This window comes from Sceloporus undulatus, chromosome 4, assembly GCF_019175285.1.
Source record: "Sceloporus undulatus isolate JIND9_A2432 ecotype Alabama chromosome 4, SceUnd_v1.1, whole genome shotgun sequence".
NCBI lineage: Eukaryota > Metazoa > Chordata > Lepidosauria > Squamata > Phrynosomatidae > Sceloporus > Sceloporus undulatus.
In genome coordinates this window covers 66731985-66758047 of record NC_056525.1, presented here as the reverse complement: position 1 = coordinate 66758047, position 26063 = coordinate 66731985, and the positions used below count along the sequence as shown (strand labels likewise).

Below are 26063 nucleotides of genomic sequence, written 5' to 3'. Positions count from 1 at the left end.
GAGGGCGGCTTCCTCCTTCTGCGCAGGCGCAGCTCCGCCCCAACGCTCGTTTGAAAAGAAAGTGTCCGCGCATGCGCCCAGTAGCCGTTAGAACTCGTGTGTCTATGTATGTATGTAGTGGTCAGTGTCTCTTTACTCTGTTCTCTGTGGAGCCTTCTGGTTGCTTCACCACGCATGCGCAACACAGGGTCTCTCTCTCTCTCTCTCTCTCTCTCTTATCCTTTCCCCCAGTACCTTCTTCCCCCCCTTTCGACATACTTTGGGGGTGATGCCATAGAGTCCTGTGCCTAGAGGGGCATTCCTAATGGCGGCCATTTTGTGTCTTCCTTTTGTGGGCTCCCCAAACAGAGCGAGAGACTGAGAGGACGAAGGGGGTTCCTGGGGGCGGCGAGGAGCCATAGCGGCGGAGGCTTCTCTCAGGCCAGGCTTCAGCTCAGTGCTCCCCACAAACTGCCCTTTAAGAGGGGTTTTTTTGGACTACAGCTCCCAGAAGCCTCAGCCATGTTGGGCAATAGTTTGGGATTCTGGGAGCTGAAGTCCAAAATTCCCTTAAAGAGCACAGTTTGGGGCCCACTGCAGCTGTATTCAGTTCGACAGTGGGACACAGCTCCTCGAAGGGTGGTGGTATCTCCTCCTTTGGATGTCTTTAAACACAGGATAGATGACCATCTGTCAATGGGGATGCTTTGGTTGAGAGTTCCTGCATGGCAGAATAGGGTTGGACTGGATCAGGGCTCATAGGGCCTGCCTGCCTCTTCCAACGATGATTCTAGTCAGTCCTGAGGAGGATGAAGGGCTGGAAGAAGGCAGGAGCTTCCTCTAGACCAGCGGTTCTCTAGATTTTTTTGAGACTTCAACGCCCAGAATTCCTGAACAATGAGCAAACTGACTGGGACTTCTGGGAATTGCAATCAGAAAAACATCTGGAGGCCCAAAGGTTGAGAACCACTGCTCTAGAGTATTTATGAGCCCTCTCTTCTGAAACAAATGCTCTCAGAGTGGCCTACGAATTGTAAATTGGACAGTTCCCTGCCCTCAGGCTTACGATCTAAATAAATACAGTATAAAAACGATGACGTGACGCGGAGAAGAGAATGGCAGTGAGGAGAGAGGTCAAGTCCAGCAGATACTGAGGGTGCTTTTCTCCCTCCAAGGCCAGGGTGGTAGCACTTAAGATGGAGGGAGGGCTTTCCGTCTTCTTTGGGGAGGCATGATGGAGCTGTGACTGCTCCTTCTCTCCCTCCCAAACCAGACTGCTATATTGAATCAGCTGCAGTGGTGCCTTCTTTAACTGAGTGCCATCCAGAGCTATTCCACTGTGGCCCAACCGCAGTCAGTGTTGGTGCAAACTATAGGACAGGCTCCAAATCACAGACAGCTGATTGTCACTTAGCTTTTGACTTTTAACTTTGGGTGGGGGAGTCAGTATGGTGTGATGGTTGTAGTGTGTTTTATGTTTTCTGGGGCTATGAGTTTTCCACCTTCCAGACACCTCCATAATTCCCATGGTCACTTGGGAAGGCTGTGAAAACCATCCAGTCACATTGTGGGTGATGGGGCGCGGAGGAGGTAAAGCACAGGCTTCTCTCTGGTCCATGTCCTAGCTAGATGTCAGGCTGTAGCACCCACATCACCAGTTTACTTCCCTCATCCCTAGCCTTTATCCCTATTTTCCTGTTCATAGCTTTGTGAGTTTGTTTGTGGCATATGTGAGCACTGGAGATTTTATTTTCTCCCCACCTTTGGGTGTTTTCTAGCATGGGCCCTGATGCAATTGGGGTGAGAGCCTGGGTTAGAGAAAGGCAGGCCGTGACCTTGAACATTGCAGAATCCATCTTCTTTTGTTACAGTAGGAAGACAAATGTTGTGTGGTGTCATGGAGATATGTGATAGAATAGCTATTAAGAGTTGGGTTTAGCAGGAACCCTTTATGTGTCTTTGTTCTTCTTTATCCCAGAACATTGTAAGCATAGGGGGCACTGGATAACATGCTTGTGGTTTGGTAAATAAAAGGGAGAAGGATCCAAATATTAAATGCACATCTTGTTTTTCAGGATTGCCACAGTGTTTCCTGTTCCTCTCTTCCTGTTTATTGATTTGGTTCTGCAGCTGTTTCTTTTCTTTATTGACTATTCCAATTTGTTTTGCTTTTCCTTAATTATGAATGCTATATTTCTTTCCAGTCTTGCAACTGAAGAAATCCTTAAAAACTCCCATGCTATCATGGCTAGCATCCAGCCTGCAAAAGAAGAAAGGGTATGTAGTGGAGTCTCTTTAAGTGTTGCAATTCTATTTTGCAAGTGCGGTGATAGTTGTTTTAGCTGTCATAGCAGAAAATGGGATTTATTTTTCTTCTGCGTCTGGACCCAAGATGTAGGAAGACTTCATTTAAGCCTTTTGTTTTTTGCAGAGGATTTATAAATGTAGATAGTCACAGAAGTTTGTTGGATTAGTCTTTTGATCACGGCCTCTTTTAGCTTTGTTGTTTTTTGTGTTCCTTCAAGTCATTTCCAACTTAAGACCTAATTTCTTGACAAGTTTCTTCAGAGGAGGTTTGGCATTGCCTTTCTCAGAAGCCAAGAGTGTGTGACTTGCCCAAGGTCATCTAGTGAGCTTACATGGTTGAGCTGGGATTCGAACTCTGGACTCCAGAGTCATACTCCAACACACAAACAACTACACCACATGCACTAAATGAAAAATATTAAACACTCAAATGCCACTTTTGTTGGAAAACATGTATGGAACCTGCCTCTGTGTTCAAGAGGACTCAATATATTCTTGAAAAGAAAAGAATGAAAATGGATCCCCCCCCATTTTTAAGTTTCTTTCCCTGATACAGTACCAGGGCCATAAAAAGCTGAAGTTCTCTAGTGTGGTTCTGTGCCTAACATTATTATTATTATTTATCATTATTATTAACCTTTATTTATACAGCGCTGTATATTTACACAGCACTGTACATACAATCTTTTTAATTGGACATCTAATGGGAGCCTCATGAAATTGGCACTTTTTTCAGTACAGTTGGCCCACCCCTTACACAGGCTTGCCTTCCGCGGACTTGAGCTCACGTGGAAGGCAAGCCCCAATAGAAACAATGGGGCACATGCTGTGGGAGTGCGCCCCATTATCCTTAATGGGATTTGAGCATATGCTCCATTGCACTTACGCAGGGGGATCTGGAACGGGCCGACTATTACTGAAAAAAATATACTATTGTGCCATCATGTGTACAAAGCCCTTCATAGTTAATCCTGTGTTCTTCAATCTTCTTTGCTAAACAATGCACTTTATTTGGGGTTTCGAATTTAATACCCAGTAGTCTAAATCCAACTGTTAGTCTTAACCAGGGGTAGGCAACCTGCGGCCCGCGAGCCAGATGCAGCTTGGCGAGGCCTTGGGACCGGCCCCAGCCCAGTCCTGCCGCCGATTGCCACCGGGGCCTTTGGGGGGCAATTGTCTATAGAAGCCTCAGAAACATGCATTTATATTAACATTTTTTAAAAAATCAGCAATTTTTTTCGCGTGTCCTCCCATTTTTAAAAAAAAAGTGTCTTCCATTTGAAAATTTTGTCCTACATTTGTCCTGGTTTATTTATATATATATATATATATATATATATATTTAAATTATTTAATTATTTATTTTTTGACTTCGGCCCCCCAGTTGTCTGAGGGACAGCAACCTGGCCCCCGGCTCAAAAAGATTGCCTACCCCTGGTCTTAACTAATGTAAATCCAAAGACCCTGTTAGATTTTAGTAAATCCACACTTATTTAAGTTCATTGATTCAGTGGGTTTGCTCTGAGACTAGCAATCATATGTAGGCCAATATCTTCTTAAATATTAAACATATCATCTCCTCTTTCCTAGTGTGTTAACAAAAGATAACTGTGGAATGGTATATGTGCTTAGAACCATAAGAGCTGAGGTTATTATGATCACTGAATTCTTCTAAGGGGGAAACCCTTGTGGTTCTACATGGGATTGAATTCAGTTTGCGAGGCCACCAGCAGGAGACTTAGGGTTTCTCTTCAAACAAGTGTTTCCTGTCAATCATTTGTTTATTGCTATACAGTTGCCCCTCCATATTCGCTAGGGTTAGGGACACAAGACCCTCATGAATATGGAAAAACCGCAAATAACAAATACACCATGTTTTTACCTGAAAGGGCACCTCTCTAGGAATCTCTAGGTCCTCCAGGGCAACTCTGTGGCCAACATCTGCCAGACACTGACCACAAATGCCTAGTAGTGTATCCTCTCTAGGAATCTCTAGGTCTTTCAGTGCAACTTTTAGTTAAAGTTGACCATAGAGTTGAACTGGAGGACCTAGATATTCCTAGAGAGAACCTATTAATCAAATCCATGAATAATCAAATCCGCAAATATGGAGGGATAACTGTATTTGTTTTCATTCTATGTTTTCATGTTGCCTTATATTAAACCTAAATAGGGGAACAAGTTTGTCAGATTGGATTCCTACACCTCTCAAGCTTAGAATAGCCTGCCCATGTTTTTAATGTTACTGTCATGCACCCTGATTTCACAGGTTTCTTATCTGTTGTGCCAGTGCTCTCTTTGTCTTCCCTGTGTACAGTAAAATGAGCAATGAAGAAGAAGAAAAGCTAAGAAGCTTTACCTGCTCTGAGCTTTCTCTCATCAGGAAAGATATGGTGCAAGCAAAACCAGTTCCCAAACCTATGCACAAGTTAATTCCTAAGGTTCAAGGTTTTAGGAAAGAGTGATTTTCATGAAGGCAGGGTTATCTCCAAATTAACTGGGCTAAATTAAATGTTCAAGCTGGAGATTCTATTCTCCTCTTTTAATCTGTTGGACACCAGTCTATAATCTCATATGTAGAGGTTTATAGTGTGTGTGTGTGTGTGTGTATGTGTATGTGTATAGAGAGAGAGAGAACATATAAACATATTTAGTTATTTTAAAAATAACTAATGGTAGTTATATACATGCCTTTTTCCTTCTGTAATTTTATTTATACAGTTTTTACAATAAAATAGTAAATCATCATACAGAAAGCAAACTAACAAAAATGGACCATATTGTAGTCAAAACTATATAAGAACATTGCACTCCATCCACCTCATCTGTTTTTGTACAGTATGATATCTTGGGCTTTTTAAGCATGACATGAATTAGTTCATATCCAGAGATTATGGGTAGTCCAACAATACCTCCTATGGCACTCGGTTGGGAAAAAGTGTTGTATTCTATACAGTGGGAGTTAGATCTGAATAAATGTGCATTAGTTCACAGTACTGAATTCCCTTTTAAAGGACATAGTCACTGGTAGGTTGAGGAATTCTATATATTATTCTAATATATTATTCTAATATATTTATTTTCTCATTCTTTTTTTTTCTAAAAAAATATCAGATTGTATACAGACAAGGAGACCTTTTTACCTGTCCTGAAACAAACTCCTTGGCTCACTGTATCAGTGAGGACTGTCATATGAGTGCTGGCATAGCTGCAGTTTTTAAGAAGAAATTTGGTGGTGTTGAGGAGCTTTTGAACCAACGTAAGTGACACAATCAAGCTAGAGCAATTTATAAAGTAAAAAAAAAGGAATGCATACCCTTTTTATACACTTATCAAACCATCTAAACCAGTTTAAATGTAGCTAAATATAGCTTTGGTAAAATCAAATATTTTTGGTGATTCCAGTATCTAAAACTTTCACAGAACAACATTGTTTCTTCTTGAAGGATTATTAAAATATTATTTGCAACGCTAACAATGGAGTGTTTAAAACTGAAGATGTTACAGATTCTTCTGCCAATAAAGGCTGCTTCCAGCTCTTTAGGATGACGCGGGCGCGCCTTACGCGGCTTGAGCATACGCGCTCAAGCCGCGGAGCGGAAGGGGCGGCGCGTCCCATTCAATTGAATGGGCGCGCGCGCGTCGCGCCCCACGCACCGCTGCGCTGCCGTGCATGAGCCCCATTGTTTACAATGGGGCTTGAGAATAGGCAGAATTCGCCTTATGTGTAGGGATCCGGAACGGATCCCCGCGTAAGGCGAGGACACACTGTATGACCTGATACAGACAGGCCAAAATAAAGCTGCTTCTAGTCACTTTGCAAGTATGCTGTTTAAATAATACATGTGTTCTAAGAGTCCAGAATCCGCACCAAAGCCACGCTCCAGTCCTAAGGACTGGAGTGCAGCTTTGGTGCTGCTTCCAGACACTTAGGATGCATGCATCATTGAAACACCATACCTCCAAAGTGACCTGAAGCAGCTTTATTTGGGCCTGTCTGTATAGGGCCTATGTTTGTTTTTTTATATTAGTCCACAAACTAATCAAAGTTAACGTCTGCCTTTCTATTTTTTTCGCATCTATGTGGAAGATGGATTTGTTTTTTTAAATATTGTTAATAAGTGAAGGTTTTCCTCCCATTTTCTGCAAGGCTAGCCGTAATTTAGGTGGTTCTTGGATTTCGAATGATACGGAGTACTAATGGGTTCTGAGCCAGGTAAGACTATGTAAACCCAAATCTCCATTTTGGTTTGTAAAGTTACAGCAGCCCATGTTTGAGTTGTTACAATTGTACATACTGCAGCAACTCCATGTACACCTGTATGGGGAGATACTGTACTGGTTTGTACCTCTGCTGCCTCCATGTGTTGTAAAGGTGGAATTGCATAACATCAGCATCCCCTCTGTCATACTTCCATGGGTAATTATACGTGTCAAAGGTGACTCCAAGACCTGAGTCATCTAGAAATTTTATTTAAACACTGATGCAAGAACTATATAATAAATCTAACTAACCGTACCCTGTATCTGTGACTTCAGAGGATTTAACTGATGGAGCAGGAATCCATTAGTATCCTGTAAGTTTGATATTTTTTTTGAATGTGTGTGTTCTGTGGAATGCATGTTGCACTTAAATTAGTCTTTTAATATTTACTCTGCCATCAGCTGATTCAGTAGTAACCTTGTCTTTTTGCTAACATGAAAAGTCAAAGAAAAAAATGGCTTGCTCACCCATATTTTGGTTGTACTGTTTTTGGAATGAATTCAATAATAATTTTTGTAGTTGGTTTTTATCCTAAAGTTGCTTGTAGTTTTATTCATTTCTTTGTAGCCATCTTAATCAAAATCATGCATAAGAACATTTAGAATTGTTTTCTGTGCTCATTGTTCCAAAATTATTCCCAACTATATTATTTTTTAAAATCTTATACAGGCTTTGAGGCTAAATGTTTGCATGTCTATGCATACTTTCAGAGATATGCCTAATTAATGGATAAGAACATTTACATTGGTTTGCAAATCACATTTTTTGTTGCAGTACAGGTATTCATACACAGGAAAGATTGTCATAAATAAATAAACAGTTTACAGAAATCATGGCAGCCTGTTATAAGTCCATATAGGATAGTCAGATTGTTGGCTTTGGCCACTAAACTCTTCATTTTATGTATAATATTCCATAGATTAGAGTTCTCATGGCTATAGTTGAACAGACTTAATTGGGCTTTTTGTTCCTTCTCCCTATTTTCAAGCCATAGGGAAAAGACAAAGGATTTTACTATAACTGCTTTGTTTTTATATCCTTGTTTTCCCTAGAAAGATCAGAGAAACATCTAAAAGCTCAAATTGTGCCATTCCACTGCAGCTTTCCCCTAGACATGGAATGCAGGCATGTTTAGGAGCTTTTCAGATCATCCACCATGGACTGGTAACCATGGAAGGTAGAACATAGTGATAAGCTTTTTTTAGTGACATCTTCATCACTATGATGTTGATAAAATGAGGGTATATTATCCTAATGTTGATGTATATTTAAATCTGGTTTGTGATTCTAGAGTCAGTAAGTCCTCAGATTAGGAAAAATACTTGTGTCAAATAGTTCAGAAGGTTTTTGAAAGTATATATTTCTAGAGTGCTTCAAAGTATCATCAATTCATTGGTTTTAAAATGGTTTTAACTCTGTCTTAGAAAAGAAGACTGGAGAAGTGGCTGTTCTGAAGAGAGATAACCGATATGTGTACTATTTGGTAATTGTAAGGCATTTAATGTTAATTTTTGAATGGCAAATTAAAAAAAAAACTTCATACTTTCATTTTGCTTGCAAATTCAATGACAGGTTACACTGACATAGATATTTCAGTATTACTAATATACTGCTGCTGGAATGACCTATTTCTAATATGTGTTAAATTTTTTAGTAGTGGACAATCCGGTATTTCTAACAGTGCCATTTAAAGTTTTCTATTGACATCAGCATACTTGGTAAATATATTGTTTCAAGATTTCAACCTAAGTGTCCAAATTATTGCAAATCCCACCATAGTGCAGTAGAGCTTTAATTTGGTTATTTGATCATTCATGTGATCTGACTGGCTAGTATAACAACAATGGTTAAATGTGGCTAATATTCTAATCTAGTATAGGAGTTTTAACAACAAAATCCTATTCATAACTATTCAAAGCTCAGTAGAACTTTCTGTATAGCCCCATGTATAAGTCTAGAAGTTATAGTCAAAAAATTGACCCAAGAAACCTGAGTTGACTTATCCATGGGTCAATGTAAGTATGTACTGTACTTTAACTCTTATAAAAAAAGGAACCATCCCTGGTGAAAGGTGAGAGTGTAATCTGTCCTGAAAGCGTTTTAGATCTTTTGTTACACGCCCCTAAGTTTTACCCTTAACTTATTCATGGGTCATATCAAAATCCATAATTTTGGCCCCAAAACCTGCGCTCGATTTATGCATGAGGTTGACTTATAGTCGAGTATATACTGTAGTCCCAGTCTAAATTAAGTGGGACCTTCTCCTGATATAAAGCTGCAATTGTAAAATGTTTATTAGGGTGAAGTCCTTTAGATTTATTTTTGAGTAAATGTGTAACTTGCAGTACAAAGCAGTCTATTCAAAAAGGTTGGTAATGCACATTTAATCTTACACTTTCAGATTACCAAGAACAAATACTTTCATAAACCGACATATGATAAGCTACAAAAGAGTTTAGAAGCTATGAAATTCCATTGTGTGGAAAATGGTGTAACTCACATTTCTATGCCTAAGTAAGCAAACTTTGTGCTCAAAATTTCTATTATATTTTGTGTGTGTGTGTGTGTATGCTGTTATTAACTGGAACACATGAAATAACAGTTGTATTTACCTCTGGTGCTGAAATATGATCAAAAGCATATAGTAGTCTCTGGGTGTGTTTGCCATTATTATGTATGGCTTCTTTTAATTATTTTGTGATAACCATGTTCTTTGTGGTCTGTGTAACTGGCACAAATGGGCCATTACTGCACAGTAGATATTTGGAACCTATAGCAGCTCACAGATGACCATTGTTGCATAGGCCACAGGCTGCGTAGCAGATAACCAAACAAACCATGACTTCTCTATTTCTGGTCTGTTTCACTCTCATCCTTTTGTCACTTGTTTCAAGATCAGAGATTGGAGAAAGAGCCCACAGACAAGCCATGATTGCAGGTTACATGTGAGAACAATCCATGGTTTAAATAAGCCAGAGTTCGTTAAACAATCATATGCCATAGGTTAATATTGTTGTTTCAGTATGGTTAACAGGCCATAACTTATTACCAGAGTTTGCTTTGCACTAGATTCTAGCAAAACCCACTGGCATGTCCTGAAATTCAAACACATTCAGCGAGTCCAAAGGAGACAGGTCTAATTATTCCCCACTTTTTAGACCTGGAGAATAACTCATTCAGAATTATCAAATAATAATTACCTTGGAACTGGTCCATATGATATACATTGGTTCCTGACTAACAGTTCTATGGTATCCATGTTGCAAGGACATTTGTATGGTTTTCAGTGAAAGACTAAATTCATAATCCTGATTGTGTTTACTAGGAAGCAAACCTTATCAGGGAAATAAATTTTCAGAGTAAACATTATGATAGTGTAGAAGAGGAGGTTCTGAGGATATTTCTGTACAGTGAGTCAGAGAAGGTGTGAGTGTGAAAGTGCACAGGTGTGGGACTATTTTCATAGTCATTTTTTTTTCACCTAACTCATAGAACAACATCGAGACAATTTGATTTATACAGTGCTCCCGTGCCATACTTGGATGCGTTTTACGTGGCTTCTAGCTTATGTGGAAACCGCTTGGGGAGAACAATGGCGTGTGTGCCCGTGGTGTGCGTGCGCCACACTGCCACATGCATGCACCCAATTATTTCCTATGGCGCTCAAGCATAGGTGGAATTTCACTTACGCGTGGGGAACCAGAATGGATCCCCTGTGTAAGGAGAGGACCTAGTGTATTTGTTTTGGCTTTGTTTTGTTTTGCACTTTGAGTAACTCTCAAATGAAAGTGGCCAAGTCAGTTGGGTTTTGTTTTATGTTCCAGGATTGGCTGTGGACTTGACCGCCTGGATTGGAGAAAGGTTTCAGCAATGCTTGAAGAAGTATTTGAGGGTACAGGTGTTTATATTACAGTTTATACTCTTTAATTCTTATAACATTTTTCTTACTGTCTTGTTTGTGTGATTGTAATTGATTTGGAAGAATTTAGTTGCAAAATCTTAATTTCATCATTTTTCTAGTCTTCCAGATATTTCTTATTTTTCTTGGTTTTCAGTCACACTATTGTAAAAAAAAAAATGCATTGATGTGTTTTGGTTGCAGCAAGCATTGGTATTCAATCTTGCATTTAAGAATTAAGACCAAAAAGTGTGGCATTTAAGTGTTCAGTTATTAAAGATGTATATGTTCAGTTAAAAGAAATAAAACAGTGAAAGTAAAACAACCTTTCGAACATGAATTATTATTTGAAATGGTTCAGTCTGTCATTGGGCAAATACTAGGACCCACATGCACAGCCTGTTACACTGCTGAAATTAATGAGAAATTTTGCATATTAAAGAACTTGGTGTACCTAATGTCACTGTGTTGAATTCTAGGAAAGTTTTGTTAAGGCCAAATGTGGAAAAATAGAGAAATTAGAACTAGACAACATAATTGAATAACTGGATTTTCCCCCAGACTTTGCCAAATATAGACTTATCTTCTGCAGTACCTGCAGTACCTGTACTTGATCTTGTAATATATATTTTCCGTATTTTCCAAATTAATTCTTTATGTATAATACATACTTGAATATGTATGTAGAATAGATGCTTGAATATATGTATATAATTCAGTTAGCATATTTCCTTGAATAACTGTATAATGTGCTTCCTAAAGGATCTCGGGACCAGATAATACAAATGTTAAAAAATAAAGATATCCTGAAGATTGTATTTGATTAGTTCCTTCTGCTACTGGAGAAGCTGCCATTGATAGTCTGGATTATTCCACCCTCTGAACGTTGGCTTCAGAAGATTGGGGGGGGTCCTGTAAAGTGTATTCTGAGATGAAGAGTTTTGCAGAGATTAACTGAGGAAGGTCCTGTGGCATGAGCCAGAGGTCTAAGAATATTGTTTTCATGCACATTTCCTAAAAAGAGCTAATGAGGAAGCAAGCAGATCCTTTTAAAACCTTTCCCACTCCCCAACTGAGGAGGCTACACTTGTGTGCACACACCATACATATTTGTTGAAAATTTGGCAGAAGTCAGACTTCATTCTCTTAGAAGAGGTTGCTATGCTTTCCCATTTCATCCACTTCAGAGTTGGTATTGATTTACGGTTCATTGATTTCCCAGTCATAGTGGAGGCACCACCTGCAATGATTTTCTAAAGTGAAATTCTTACTTGGAACAAAGGACTGCATCTGCACTGCAGAAATAATGCAGTTTGACACCAGTTTAACTGCCATGGCTCAATGCTATGAAATCCTGGGATTTGTAGTTTGATGTGGCACCGAAGTTCTCTGACAGAGAAGGCTAAATAGCTCACAAAACAAATCCCATAATTCCATAGCATTGAACCATGGCAATTAAAATGGTGTCAAACTGGATTAATTCTGCTTTGCAGATGCATCCAAGGTAATTCTCCAAAGTAGTCTAAGTTAACCAGGCGGCTTTCTGAATTACTGGAACAGAGTGCCGATCGAATCTTGTGCATGCATATCCCTAGTCAGCTGCCTTGAATGGCAGTAGACAGAAGTGGCTGTGTTCACTTCTTGCAACAAAACTTGAAACTGATATTACAGTAACTGGTATGGGTCACAACTTTCTCATCCTACCATATGTGTGTCTCTGGAAGGTGGGTAAAATGCTTTCTGAAAACCCAAATTAGTTTATTAGCTTAGCTCTGAATTTTCATTCTATTCAGAAAAATATTCATTGAAGGTAACTTCGGTAAAGATAATTTGTTTTATTTTCTTATTTGTTTTTTTAACCACATGAACACTTATATAGTAGAACCAGCATTGTGTTCTACTTGATGCATTTGCCTTGGAGCAGTTAACCTGCATGATAAGCTATGGATTTTAGTTATGTATTATAAAAAGAAATTTAAAACATTTTAAACTAACAGTAATTTTAAAATCTCATTTTTTTTAAAAAAAATACACGTTGGCTAAATTTATTTAATTTGCAGTATTGTTTCTCTAAAATGTGCAACGATGAAAGATTTGACTGCAGATCTTTAACTTCATTCCACCTTACCATTCTTTTTCGTTCCATATGAACAGCGGCAGTGCAGGTTTATGTGTTCCAACTACTGTACTAAATGCCTACATGCAGCACAGTAAATGTATTTTTAGTCTATCAGCAGAGTGGCATGTCAGCCAGAGACTTGTGTTTTTCTGTTTCGAAGTGGCTCTGGAGGACTGAATAGGGAGTCCCAGATGTCGAAGTATATCATGCTTGTCTCTCCACAGTTTTAGCAGATTTCTCCTGGGGAGAGAAAAGAGACTTGGGTTGATGTTTCATTTTTCTCCCTCAAATGTTTGGAGTTTTGTGGTTAAAAAAAGCAGTCCCTTACCAGTTTGTGTATCTTGCACAATGGATTAAATGGTACATAATTGCTTTATTTAAAGGGGACCAAGTGGGGATTAGACTTTTATTCCTGATTCCATTCTAAATTTTAAAATAGATTCCATGTGACAAAGTTGGTATAGATAAAGATAATTACCTTTGGGCTTGTACAACTTCTCTATGGTTGCTGCTGCAGTTTTATAAACAGGCTGGTATTGGGCTTTAGTTTTATAATGCTGCATTTTCAGCTAGTAGGTAAATGTATCTACTTCATTAAATTAAAAATACTGTTGGGTGAAAAATTGTTTCTATCTCTTCCTTCTCTAATATAAATTGATGCGTGTTGCAGCACTGAATTTGTGCTGCAGGAAAGGCAATACTGTTTGAAATATGCATCTAGAAGCTATGACTTATAAATTGTAATGCATACTCTTAGATGTAGAGCATGGGTACACAAGTGCCCCCTAGCTGGTGTTGGACTACAACTCCCATCAGTTCTCACCAAAGTGAGGTGGCTGCTTTCCACCAGCCCCAGACAGGCATGATCATAGGCTAAAATGCTATTGTTTATACTGTATAGTGAAAACCATATGAAGGGTGTCCTTGTTGGAGACAATTTATTTATTATTATTAACCTTTATTTATAAAGTGCTGTAGATTTACACAGCGCTGTACATAAATCTTTTAATTAGACAATGCTGACTTAAATGGATCAGTACCCCAGCTTGGCGTGCGGCAACTTCCTATGCTTATTTGCTAGTTACACTGAGAATATTTAAAAAGCCTAACTCCATGAGGTGGGGCAATAGTGCTTCCACATATTAACAAGGGAGTATGTGATACCACTGTCATATAGAGGATTTCCTGCATTGACTGCTAGTTATGAGGCAGATTGCAGCATGGCTCTTCTGAAATGTGGCGGGGGTAGATGTCTTCTCCTTTCTGCCCATCTTGAAACTTTTTTTTTAAAGATGGGGCAGGTCAAAATGCAGAGCTGGCCCTAGAGAGTGAAAGTCAAAATGAGTGAGGTGGCTCCTTCAAGGAGATGATTATGATTCAGGGTTAATTGCATTCTTTTGGTGGGATTTATGGCCTTAGACTCCAAAAGAACTTGTCCAGCCTTGAGTACTGTGTACCTTGACTTTCATGATGTTTTACCTCAACAGAATATCTTGAGCTCACCTGCCAAGAGGTATTTTATTACTTGAAAATAATTTTCAGAGGTCATATACTTACATGAAACTCAATGCAAAACCTCAGCTAGTTTTTCTTCATAATACTGGAAGTTCTCTTGAATGTCCTCCCAGGGAGTAAATGCCTTTGCTTCCTCCCCTTCTTCCTGCTCCACAAAATTCTTCCAGATATATTCAAAGTCTTGAGGCTTCATGATCCTCAGTTTGCAGCCAGCAGTTTTCATTTTCCTCAGAGCAGCTTGGATGTCAGGTTCCTCCCACATGAAGAGACGGCCTACTGCGATGGAGAGTCGCAGGTTCTTGTTCTTCTGCAGTGCCTTTGTTATCCGTTCAGCACAGCCCACACAGGGGCTAGAAGACACATACCAAGTGACATTGTAGCGGAACCCTGGCTCGCAGGTGGGCAGGATGGTATTGAAGAAGCCATCTTCTGCATGGGCTGCTGCATGCTCATCCTCCAGATAGCCTTTTAAGGTTTTTGATTCCTTGCCTTGAATCTCTACAATATAGCACAGGAAGGTCTTGTTCCTGCCTGAACTGTATTCTACATTCTTGAACTGGAACTTGAAAAAGAAGGCTGGAAGACGTTCCCTGTATAGAAGAGTAAAAGTCAGTATTTATAACTTTGTTCAGTAACTCATACTGCTCTGAATATATCTGATGTGAATTGATTTCAGAAACTGAGCATGGTCATTACTGGGATGGGAAATCAAGAGGGAATACCAGTGATTTACAGGCAGAGCTAGGAAAAGACTCTTGCCCAAAACTCTTGAGAGCCATTGCTGCTCAGTATGACAGTTTCCACTATTTTTGTGTTAAGGAAATTTCACACTAGCATATTGTCTTGTGTAGTACATGAAAAGTTAGAGGAGACTTGGGCAATAGCTATATGTCCTTCATGTGGTAATTCCATGTACTGAAATCACTTTACCATTTTAAGTAACCTGGAAGTTGAGGGTAGCAATTGGTGAAAATAACAAAGACTTGTGTTTAGAATTGGGAGCAAGAGTACCTGTTCACCCATACCTATTCAACATCACTTTGCAAGTTATGAAAGTGAGTTGCAAAAGAAAATGAATGCCAGCACCCCAGATGTGGGATAACCTTCCCATAGGGAAGTCATTCTGGCAGTGAGTTGGAAGTATGGCTCTTAACCAAAACTTTTGGAAATTAACTTATTTCATCTAAATGTGGACATGTGGTGTGATTTTGTTTTTTTAAACAAGTGTTAAATATTGTAGTATGTTGTTGGTCTAATTACGTTTTTGTTTTAAATTGTAGTAAGCTGTTTACATTGACCTGAGATCCTTGGATACAGAGTGGCATATAAACATTTCAATAAATAAATAAATAAATACTACTGTTGCCAGTTTTATTTTCATCTCTAAAGAGGCTTCCCCCAAGTTGGTGGCCAGGTTGGCTAGGGATGATGGAAATTGTAGCCCAGCATATCTGGAAGGTACCAGACCAGGACAAGCTCTTCTAGAAGATATGTTTGCACCACTTGTCATTTGGTTGCTGAAAAAAATCTGCACTCATTCCCATGTCATCACTGTTTAGTTTTTTATTTCTTCCCAAGGGTCGATAGTCTTAGGAGAACAGGTATCCTAATCTTCCGCATTTATTTTCCTGTTCTTTGTCTACTCCTCCCCCCTTTTCTATCAGAACTCTTTGTGCTTCCACACTAAATTTACAATTGTACCTGTTCACCCATATCGGTTCAACATCACTTTCCCCATTTATTATTACAAGGAGAGTGATAAATAATGAAATAAAAACATGATAGGTACTAGTTGCCTACACAGCCTTAGTATGGGCAGATTTTCTACCTTCTAGAAATATACCTTGCAAAAGTAAAAATGTGTACTTAGATTCCAAAGTGACATGTTGTGGCTTTGTATAGATGCTTGTGTTCAAAACTAAAAGTGGTTCTTTTAGTCCTTGGTTGTACTTCACAAGTACTTCATGGTGATTTATGAACATGTCTCCAGACTAAGCTCCAAGACACTGAATTATGAGGGTCCCACAAATTGGAGTTGACTGAAAGGCATAACAAATGATGAATTAAAACTAATCCTTAAAAAATCTGTTTTATTTGTACGGATAGTCATTTTGGCTTACTAGATATTAAGACATGTGACTTTATCCATTTCTTTTCTAGCTCATTTATTACAGCCTCATCTTGGGCCATTCAGTCCTTCATTCCAAGTCTCACAAGGTAGCACTTAATCCCAATACATATTTTCCTTGCCCGCAGGAGTAAAACTCTACTCTGACCTTTCTGCAGCTTGGGTACAGACTCTGCTTGAGTCATAGATGAGTCAGAGTTTGGAAACCTGTGTTGTGGTTGAAATCTATATTGCCCTGCAAAAACTCTTCATTCTATAGACTTGGTTTATTAAAATTATATATTAAAATTTCCTATTGGGAATGTAAAAAAAGTGGGAGGTGGGAGTGAATTTCATGCAGGACGTTTACAGTACTGCAATTATCTTTAATTTTCTCTACAGCTGTTCATCAGCTTGCCATATTATATCCATTATTTCACAGTTCTTTGGGATATGTGCCATCAGTTTCATTTGCTATTTATCCAGTTAATTTAGATCCTTCCTTTCTGTAGAAATGGGCCCTCAAGTTGGGTAACGACAATGCAGTTGAAATGAAGAATAAGTAGAGTTAAAACATAAAAAAACAAGGTGGTACAAAACATGTTAAAAAAACAACTGCAGCCCCCATCGGGTGAAACCAGCTAAATGTCAAAGGTTTAGCTGATTAAAATGGTCTTTGCCTTCTAGTAGGAGGGCAAAGGAGAAGGAGTTAGCCTTGCTCCCCTCAAAAGGAAGTTCCACAGTGGGACTGGCCACAAAAAAGCCCTCTTCATGTCCCCACTACTGACATGTCCAGTTGTCTCATTTGTCAAATTTGAGAATTATTCTACTCAACTAATTTGCCTTCCAGATTTTTATTCCCAGAATTGCAGATCTCAGCTATATTGATTTTTTTGGTATATCTTCTATGACAGTGGTTCCCAACCTGTGGGTCGGGACCCCTTTGGGGCTCGAATGACCCTTTCACAGGGGTTGCCTAAGACCATCGGAAGATATGTATTTGCATGTAGCAATGAGCTTCCAGGTCAAGGTCTATCAAGACTGCTCCATTAAATAATCCACTGTCATTCATTCACTAAGGCCTCCATTCTTGAACATGAAAAGGAGAAGTATGTTTACCCTAGAAGTTAATCAGTTAATGCCACACCAAAATGAGTCAATGTTATGTAGTCATTTGAACATTGGACTAGGACACTGGAAGACCAGGGTTCAAATCCTCACTCATCCAAGGAAACCCACTTGGTGACCTTGAATAAGTCACACACACTCAACCTCAGAGGAAGGCAATGGCAAACCTTTTGTGAACAAATCCTGCCAAGAAAACCTATGCTAGGTTCTCCATAAGGGGAAGTGCCTTGAAGGCACATGACAATAGACAGATTAGACAGGACCTAGTGCCTTTAGCATATACAGGGCTCAACTTTGGGCCAGGATATCTGAAAAACTACCTTGTTCCATATGACCCTGTCTTAAATTTGAGTTCCTCAGAGGAGACACTCCTTCATATCCCAATATTTCCTGAAATTAGGTTGTTATATACACATAAAACAGCCTTCTCTGTAGCAGCACCCCAGCTGTTGAATTCTTTATGGAACAGAGGTTAGGCTGGCTACAGCTTTTAATATTTGAAATTGTTCTGTTTTAAAATTGTGTTTTAGGAAGTTTTTTTCTGTATGTACTCATGTATAAGTCTAAAAATTTTAATCAAAAAAATGACCCACAATACCTGGGCCAACTTACCCACAGGTCAATGCAAGTACAGTACCTTAATGCTTATCAAAATAGGAACCATCTCCTCTGAGTAGAATGGCAAAAGACTAGAGTTTAGTCAGTCCCAAGAGAGCCTAAAAGAAGCACCAACCCCCTCTACTCTCTCCACTATGGTGTCACTCCTGGCCTTTTTTCATGTCTGGGTGGGAAAATAGGGGCATTTTGCATTGTTATCCTTTCTTTCATCCTTTACATCCTTTGCTATGTGCCCCTAAGTTTTACGGTTGACTTACACAGGTTATACCAAAATCCATAACTTTGGCCACCAAACCTGCCTTCAACTTATACATGACATCAACTTACAGTTGAATATATATGGTAGCTTGCTTTTAAAACATTAAAAATGTTTTTAAAATGTTTTAAAAATAAACGTTTTAACATGTTTTTTAAATGGTTTAACTTTTTATTGTTTTAATTGATATTATTTGTACATCACCTCAGGAGCCTTTGTGGGCTGGTAAGTGATATAAACATACTTAGATAAATGATAAAGTTTTTCAGTAGATAGCAAATGTTCAGGTGACTGCAATGTATACTTAAAGCAAAGTAGAGAGACTTTAGAATGTTAAGTGGCTGGTTTGTCTCAGTACTATGTTTTCTACACTGTTTATACCAAAGTGTCCAGAAAGCATGGTATAGATAGTCTCGCCATCTGTGCTCTTTTTACATTCTGTTTAATTGCAGTTAAGTACAGTCACAATGTACAGATTCGTGTGTGCATGTGCGTGCTGATTAAACCTTAAACAGAACTTGCTCCACAGCTTTGAAGTCTCTTGCCTCAGCAGTCACAGATTGTAGCAGATGGCATGTGCACCCTGTGGCTCTGAAATGCTTAGTTATCCATCATTGAAAGGGCAAGGGAAAAAGAAGCCACATGTACTATAAATCAACACATATGCACACGTCTCTGACACACAGTTGTCTTTCAGGCTGTTTTTCGTGCCTTTCAACTCCTCCTAACAGTAGCTTTTATTTCTAAATCAGCAATGTCTTCATTTACAGCATATTCTTATGTAATTGACAATAATATTGTATCTAAGGAATGTACATAGGAATTTGCTGAATAAAAGATAGGTTTAAATTTTTTATATCATATTCAGATTTATAGTACACTGAATTCCTGAGACACAGTCTAGCTGACACTGGTTTTGATATGCTTAGTTTTTAGTGTGATAATGACAGTATTACAGTACATGTATATGCACATTTCTGTTTGAAAATGAGTGAAAATGTATGACTTGAAGGCACACAGCAACGACAGCACAACAATATGTGGAAATAGATGCATCCCATTTGCCAGTGCTATATAAACAAGTTATCCCATATTATTCCTTGAAACAGATGCCAGAGGATCTGATGTTTAAAACAAGCTTATATATGAGAAAATACAACCCTATCAGAAGTACAGGATTCTTTCAAATGAGTCTCTTCAGGACCTGAGGTCTTTGGGAGAGAAAGGCCTTCTCTTGGGTCCTGTCATCCTTACAGGCCGGCTGAGTAAGGACATAGTATAGGGCTTGCATGGGGATTGCTCCCAGGTTGTGGAACCTGCTACTAAAATAGACCTGTTGTGCATCTGGCTTTTTATTAAATAGGATTACTGAGTGGCTACTGAGGAGGGAACATTTACCAGATAGGTGTTTTGCTTTTTATTTCTTATGTGTTTTTAAATGGTTTAATACCATAGAATTTTAATTGTAAAATTAGTGTAATTATATTTTAGTATTATTACTTGAGGTTTGTTTTTTAAAAAAACAAACTAACTTCTGCCTTCCCTTATCTGTTTCCATCTGTGCCTGTTTTCATCTTATTAGGAGATACCTTGAGGCCCAGTTCTGGGGAAAGGCAAAATATGAATCAAATAAGTAAATGAACAACAGGCTCTCTCTTAGGATTTAATTTCATCATAGTGTTTTTCATGTGTAGAAAGATGTGTGGAACTGCCAAGTGAATTTGTGAGTCAAGTTGGTTCATTTATTGTCCTTTTACTAGACATTTCCCGAGAGGACAAAAATAATTTTATTGTTGTAGTGTTTTCTGGAACTGCAGGAGACCAGGGTTTAAACTGGGCAAGTCACATTCTCTCAGCCTAGCAGGAAGGCTGTGGTAAACTTTCTCTGAATAAACCACCTTGCCAAGAAATGCCTATGACAGATTTGTCATAAATTGGAGTTAACCTGAAGGCACATAACACCAATGTTTTTGGTGGTGGGATCTCTGGACCTCTTCAAAAAGAGACTGGATCGATTTACCTGCTGGGGATGTTTTAGCTGGAGATTCTGCATTGAACAGGGGGTTGGATGTGATGGCTCTTAGGACCTCTTCCAATTCTGTGATTCTGTGGCTTTGTTTTTCACAAACAATTAGTCTAGGAGCACCTCCATGGAAAATGGTGACGCGTTAGAACAAATTGTTCCTTATCTGCCAGTCTTATTATTTTATTTTATTTGTTTCTAGCCTGTTCCCATTGTGATACTGTTGGAGCAGCTAACAGTAAATAATATATGAATCAGGGTGCTATAAGAGTGTCAGGCTAGTTAGATATGAGACAAAATTAGGCAGGGGACAAGGAAGAATGATGAACATTGCACTGCATTACACTCCTTGGTGTATGCATGAGATATAAGTATAATAAATATGATAAAGGCACAAAATAAATAAAGGCACAAAATAAACAAATACACACATGTATGCATATGAAGAACAGCTTGTAAACTAGACAAACTGTTCCTCAAACAATTACACCTTTACTAAGGTTCTCTTTAACTGCTCCCACCCCTTCTATGGGTGGTTAGGCTGGCCCTATCCCTTCTTTTCTTTCACCACCAGGGAAAGACATTTTTGTTTAAGCAGGCTTTTAATGTGTAAGCAGGACAGCCTCTTATTGGGATACATTATTTTTCTTTTTTCACTTTTGTATGTCTTTTAAATTTATACTTTTCTATGTGGTGATTTTAATTATTTTCAAATTTTGTTATGAAGGTTTTTAATTGTCTCTGGGGAGCTGCCTTTGGTCCCACTCTAGAAGAAAGGTGGCATTTTAAGGAAATAAATAAATAATTTCATGGATGCTGGAAAGAAATCTCATCATCTGGTGTCTCCCAGTTTTAGAAATGGAACTACAGGATGGGTGATCACCCACTGATTTAAGATAAATATGGAAAAAATGAAGTTCTTGGTGTTTCAGCCTCACTGTCCAATAGCCCTTCTTTCATGTCCTTTGCTATGGTTGCAGTGTTTCACAGTGGTTCCTGTTTCATTTGTCAGGAATCTCAGAGTCCTGCTGGGTGATTGTTCCTGTGCCCCTTTACTGGGGTAACTGCAACAGCATGTAATTTCCATTTTTTGAACATCTGTAGGATCTGTAGGTTCTTGACCACTGAAACTGCTCATCTGCTTGTCCAGGCTTTTGTTATGTCACACCTGGATTACAGTAATAGCCTGGCAAATTTGCCTTCTTGTTCTCTTTTTCTTCTGGCCTCAATTTAGACTAGTGCCATCTGGACTGTTTAAATCTCCCTGTATACTCACATGTTTCTACCTGCCACCACCACCATAGATCCCTTCGCTGGCTACCAGTTTGGGCCAGTTCCTGTTTCAAACCTTAGGTTTTTCTGTTTAGGGCTCCTCGCTCTAATCCCCCCAGTACCTGACAGATTAGCTACTATGGTATGCACCATTTAGGTATTTAAGATCTACAGGCAAAGCATTATTGTTGCACACAGCTCTGTCAAGGCTGTAAAGCTTTCAGGATCTGACTCAAGATCTGTGGAATGGTCTACTTTGGACATTCGGCTGGAGAAGGATGCCACCCATTTTTGTAAAGAGTTGGAAGACTTTCCTCTTTGATTCACTGGATTAGTTTGATGAGTTCTAACTTCTGCCTCAGGTTGCTGGGGTGGGTTGTGGCTTATGCGATGTTAGGGGTTTTATATATATTTATAGTGTTAACATTTTATTGTCTTTGTGATTGTAAATGTTTGATGTACCATCCTTTGGTGGAAAGGACATTATAAATTAATGCTGTTGTTACTACTACTGTTATTATTACATGTATTCCCATGCACTTGTTTATTTAATGGCAGGAATGCAGAGCAGCATTTTCAGGGAAGAATTGGAAGTGAGTGATATGTTTAGACTCCAGTTGTTTTGTTCCTGTTTTCTTCAACTGCTGTTTTTACCATTTGGCCTCTAAGAATGGAAATAAGCCCCAGAACACAGAGGACACAGTGTGAGTAGGAGGGGGAGCTTTCAGAGGAAAATGGCACCAAGTCTTCTACCTCATTCTGTCCTCTTAATTCTGCTCCAGTCATGCTCCCCTTGTATTATTTAGCAGTTATTGGGTTTGTGAGTATAAGGCACTGTAAAGTAATAAATGATGCATGTACCAGTAGAGAATATATCCTGCCTTCTTTTTGTGTTTTTAATTTACAGATCCTTTGTCATACCAATTGTGGATATAAAATATGTTCTGTGAATCTCTTTCTTTCCCCTACCACCTCCCCCGTCCCCAACTTGTGATCTCCAAATAGAAAGCTACTATGGAAAGGAAAGCATTTTTCATAGTACAGAAAAAGACAGAGCTTCTGTGCAGGCATGCCTCTTGGGTAATAAATGTATTCTAGAAAGTAAGCTGTCAACACTGCCTCGATAGTCACCTGTTCCCAGCATGTTAAGCAGTTGGCATTGCAGTTCAGCTTTACAGTATAGGCCACACAAATACTTTGAGGCATCTGTCTGTGTCATCATTGTCCCTGAACAGTGCTTTCCCCCCCATACACACAAATCTTAGGTGTTGTTGGAAAGCTGTGATTATTTTTCTGACCCATGGAAGCAATCTATTTGGTTTTAACAAGATTTTTTGTAACTCCTTATATTATATATATATATATATATATATTTAGGCTAGGTTCATTTTTGTTCTAATCATTATTTTCCTATTATCTAACAATGGCATTGGACTACATACATTTTTTATGGCAGAAAGTGCTTAATGATTCATAGCTTGTTTCTAACTAATGCTACTAACATTAGAATTTACAAGCATAGTATTATGGGGTGATTTTAACATGAATTTCATTCTTAAGTGCTATGTATAACTGGTATAAAAACCCCTCACAGAATTAAATTTACATAGCATAATAGATTTTGGAGTATGCACTTCATAGACTTCTTTAAACATTAAAGCTGAGTTGTGTAAAATGGAAGACTTTCAGACCAAAGGTACACATACGTTTGATTCAGAGTGTATCCCAGAATCCTCCAGTCAGCATGATCAGTGGGATTATGGCAAAAGTAATCCAAAAAAAGTAACTGCTGAACTCTGGTTTGATTATTCATTAAGTGGTATCCTTGGTCCAGCTGGGGTCCATTATACCTTGGTGAATAGCTTATGCTATTGGTGCTAATTAAACAAAATTTCCAGCCTGAACAATAGTAGTAATTAGATAATAGCTCAGTGCAACCAATTTTATATGATGGTTTGTGACTTCAGGTAATTCACAGGATAAACTAGACATGTACTGGAATGTGGCTGTGGAATGTGGAAGGACCTACAGAAATCAAATAAGCAGAACAGCACTTCAGCTTTATGATGTTGGTGGAGATAGATACAGTTTTTCCAAGTGCTCAACACTTGTATAACAGCCCTTTAAAAGGAGCCCATTGATGTTACTTTCACACACAACTGTAGGGCTGAAGTTGAGAACTAGCTTATTCTAAAGCTCACTAGTAGTTTCATGAGATGCCAGATGAACCAGGTACTTCTGAATGGGAGACTGGAGACTTGTTAATGAATATGGCTTGGGACTTCAATACTCGAAGGAGCAACTCTCCATGTATATGCCTGCATGAGACTTGAAGTCTGTTAGTGGGGCCCCTCTGTGTACCAGCTCTTGGGACAATAAATTTGGAAGGGCATGGGAGACAACCTTCTCAGCTGTAGCACACTGGTTATGGAATATCCTCCCTCAAAATCCTGATTGATACCAAAACCAATGTCATACATTCATTTTTTCATTAAAGTCTTTTTGCCTTAACTGATTTTATCCAATTTGTGCATGTGCTCCAGTCAGTCTTATTTTAAATTGTTTTAACTACCAGTAGTTTAAGATGTTCAGTTTTAAATGATAAATTATTTACAATATGTTTAGTCTTTTAAATTATTGTTTCTCTTATTTATTGTCCTGAATTTATTTTATTGTACACTGAACCAAGATCCTCAGATACAGGGTGGGATATAACTATTTTAATAAATAATTAATCAGTAGACCTGGCTAATTGCTCATCATTTTTTAGCCAAATATTCCACTCTCCCTGGAAAAGAATCAGGTGGAATCAGTTACTTTTTCTGTTTAATTTGATCTCTTTCTGGCACATTACTACATACTTGACCTCCCAAACTACACCACACCATGCCCAAAGCTATTAAAAATTATTCCATATTCTTGATCCCTTAGCGGAGCCATTTGAGTTTTGAAGGTGCTTAGTGCAGTGGCTTAATATGCTAAGATGAAAGACCTGGCAATATTTTGTGTGGCTTTGTCTCCATGGAAAAATGGCTGCTCCTTTTACTTTTGTCATTTAAATTAAGCAGCTGTGCTTCTAACCGAAGGTTGAATTTCTGGCCTTGAACTTCATTTGTGGATCCCTGACTCTCTTTGCATAACAAATAATGTTACAATTAGTCATGAAGAATATGTGGATTACATTGGCATCTTTGCCAAGTCTAGAGCTTTAATTTGTTGCCATTCCCCTTTCAGCCTTTCATCTCTAATTCCCACAGTGTTTCTGCTTAATGTGCAAGAACAATTGGGGACCAGTATACAAAATCTGAATGTAGTCCTAAAGTATTTACTAACAACATTGGCCTTTAAATGGTATTTTATTAAAGGCTATTTAAACGGACAATATAGCAGCATATGAAAAGAGCTCTGAAAAATGCTCTTTGCAAGTGTACATAGAAACTATGGATTAGAAGCCAATAGAAATAATTTGTGTGTGTGTGTGTTTTAATTTTATTGTACTTTGCTATGGGTAACATCCATAAAACAGCATCAGTTTAGTTTTATAAACTGAGCTCCTTACAAAGTAAGTGTGTACATGTTTGCTCCATAGAATTCAGTGGGATTTGCAGTTATGTATTTCTGCATAGCAGGAATAGATAGTCCTTCCAGTTTCTTCCAACTTCCAACAGCTGGAGTGCACTAAAATGTAGCAATCTGGTACAGTATAGGGAATATACCAGCTCTAATGGTGTTCTCATTCTCACAGTAGTACTGTCAAGGTAAATGAATCCAAGAGGATGGGGCAGGGTGTGGTGGCAGTCGTCATGGATTCCTGCCGCCATCAGTTCCCTTTCTGACCTGACCAGCAGCTTCACCAGAACTGGAAGGGGTTGCTGGGAGGCAGCAGTGCCCCATTCCCACCAGTGGCCACAGCAGGCAAACAGCGGGGATGTCCTGGATGACAGAGGAAGGTATCTTGGGTGTGTGCCAAGCAGCATGGGCAGGAGGGGGAGGGCAGATGGTGAGCACCCCTCTTTGTCTGCTGCCACTTCTCCTTCTGCCATCCCTTTGCCTCCTCTCCTGCTCTTTCCTTATGTTGCCTCCCCTGCAGTTGCTGCCTGCCTGGAGGTGACAACATGAGTTACCATGCTGGGGTGGCCCCAACCTTAATGATCCCACTTTTTCTGTAACTAGAGTATACATAATATCAATAGTGATATTGCTTACTTTTCTATACCACTTTGTACTGCTAAGCACTCTCTTGGTGGTTTAAAATGTGTTAGCCAGTTGGCCCCAATGAGCTTGGATACTCATTTTACTGGTCTACAAAAAGGATGGAAGGCTGAGTCAACCTGGAGTTTTTGGGGATGGAACCCACAAAGTTTTGGCTGCAATACCAGCATTTAACCATTGCGCCACCAGGGCTCCTTGTGTTGCATTAAAGAACATCTGCTTGTAGAGAAACGAGCCCCAAATATGAGTGATACCACAATCCCTAAATTGCACTGCATACTTTGATTTCAGGCACCAGATGAGAACATAATCAGTCAATCATAAACATGTGCCTACACACATACACAATAAAATAGTAGAAAGAG

The 26063-nt window shown here is 38.9% G+C and overlaps 2 protein-coding genes across 10 annotated transcripts in view; one reads left to right on the top strand and one right to left on the bottom strand.

The window, feature by feature from the left end:
- The first annotated feature begins 10 nt into the window (after positions 1-10).
- Positions 11-11264, top strand: OARD1 (O-acyl-ADP-ribose deacylase 1). Of its 9 annotated transcripts, none has more exons than XM_042465470.1 (6): positions 11-106; positions 2184-2256; positions 5395-5545; positions 7975-8039; positions 8952-9064; positions 10375-11264. In XM_042465470.1, the coding sequence occupies exons 1-6, from the start codon at positions 72-74 to the stop codon at positions 10475-10477; spliced, it is 540 nt and encodes a 179-aa protein (XP_042321404.1). In that variant the 5' UTR covers positions 11-71; the 3' UTR covers positions 10478-11264. The 9 variants fall into 9 exon arrangements, with proteins under 9 accessions (XP_042321404.1, XP_042321405.1, XP_042321408.1 ...); XM_042465471.1 differs by having other exon boundaries at positions 12-106; positions 5401-5545; XM_042465474.1 differs by having other exon boundaries at positions 87-120; positions 5401-5545.
- A 1004-nt stretch (positions 11265-12268) lies between these two features.
- The window catches only part of APOBEC2 (apolipoprotein B mRNA editing enzyme catalytic subunit 2), an 18724-nt gene continuing 4929 nt past the window's right edge, over positions 12269-26063 (bottom strand). The window contains exons 2-3 of the mRNA XM_042465465.1: positions 14125-14672; positions 12269-12807 (exon numbers count right to left, since the gene is read on the bottom strand). Coding sequence (XP_042321399.1) covers positions 14132-14672 — 541 coding nt within the window. The 3' untranslated portion in view covers positions 12269-12807; positions 14125-14131. The remainder of the gene's footprint in view (positions 12808-14124; positions 14673-26063) is intronic.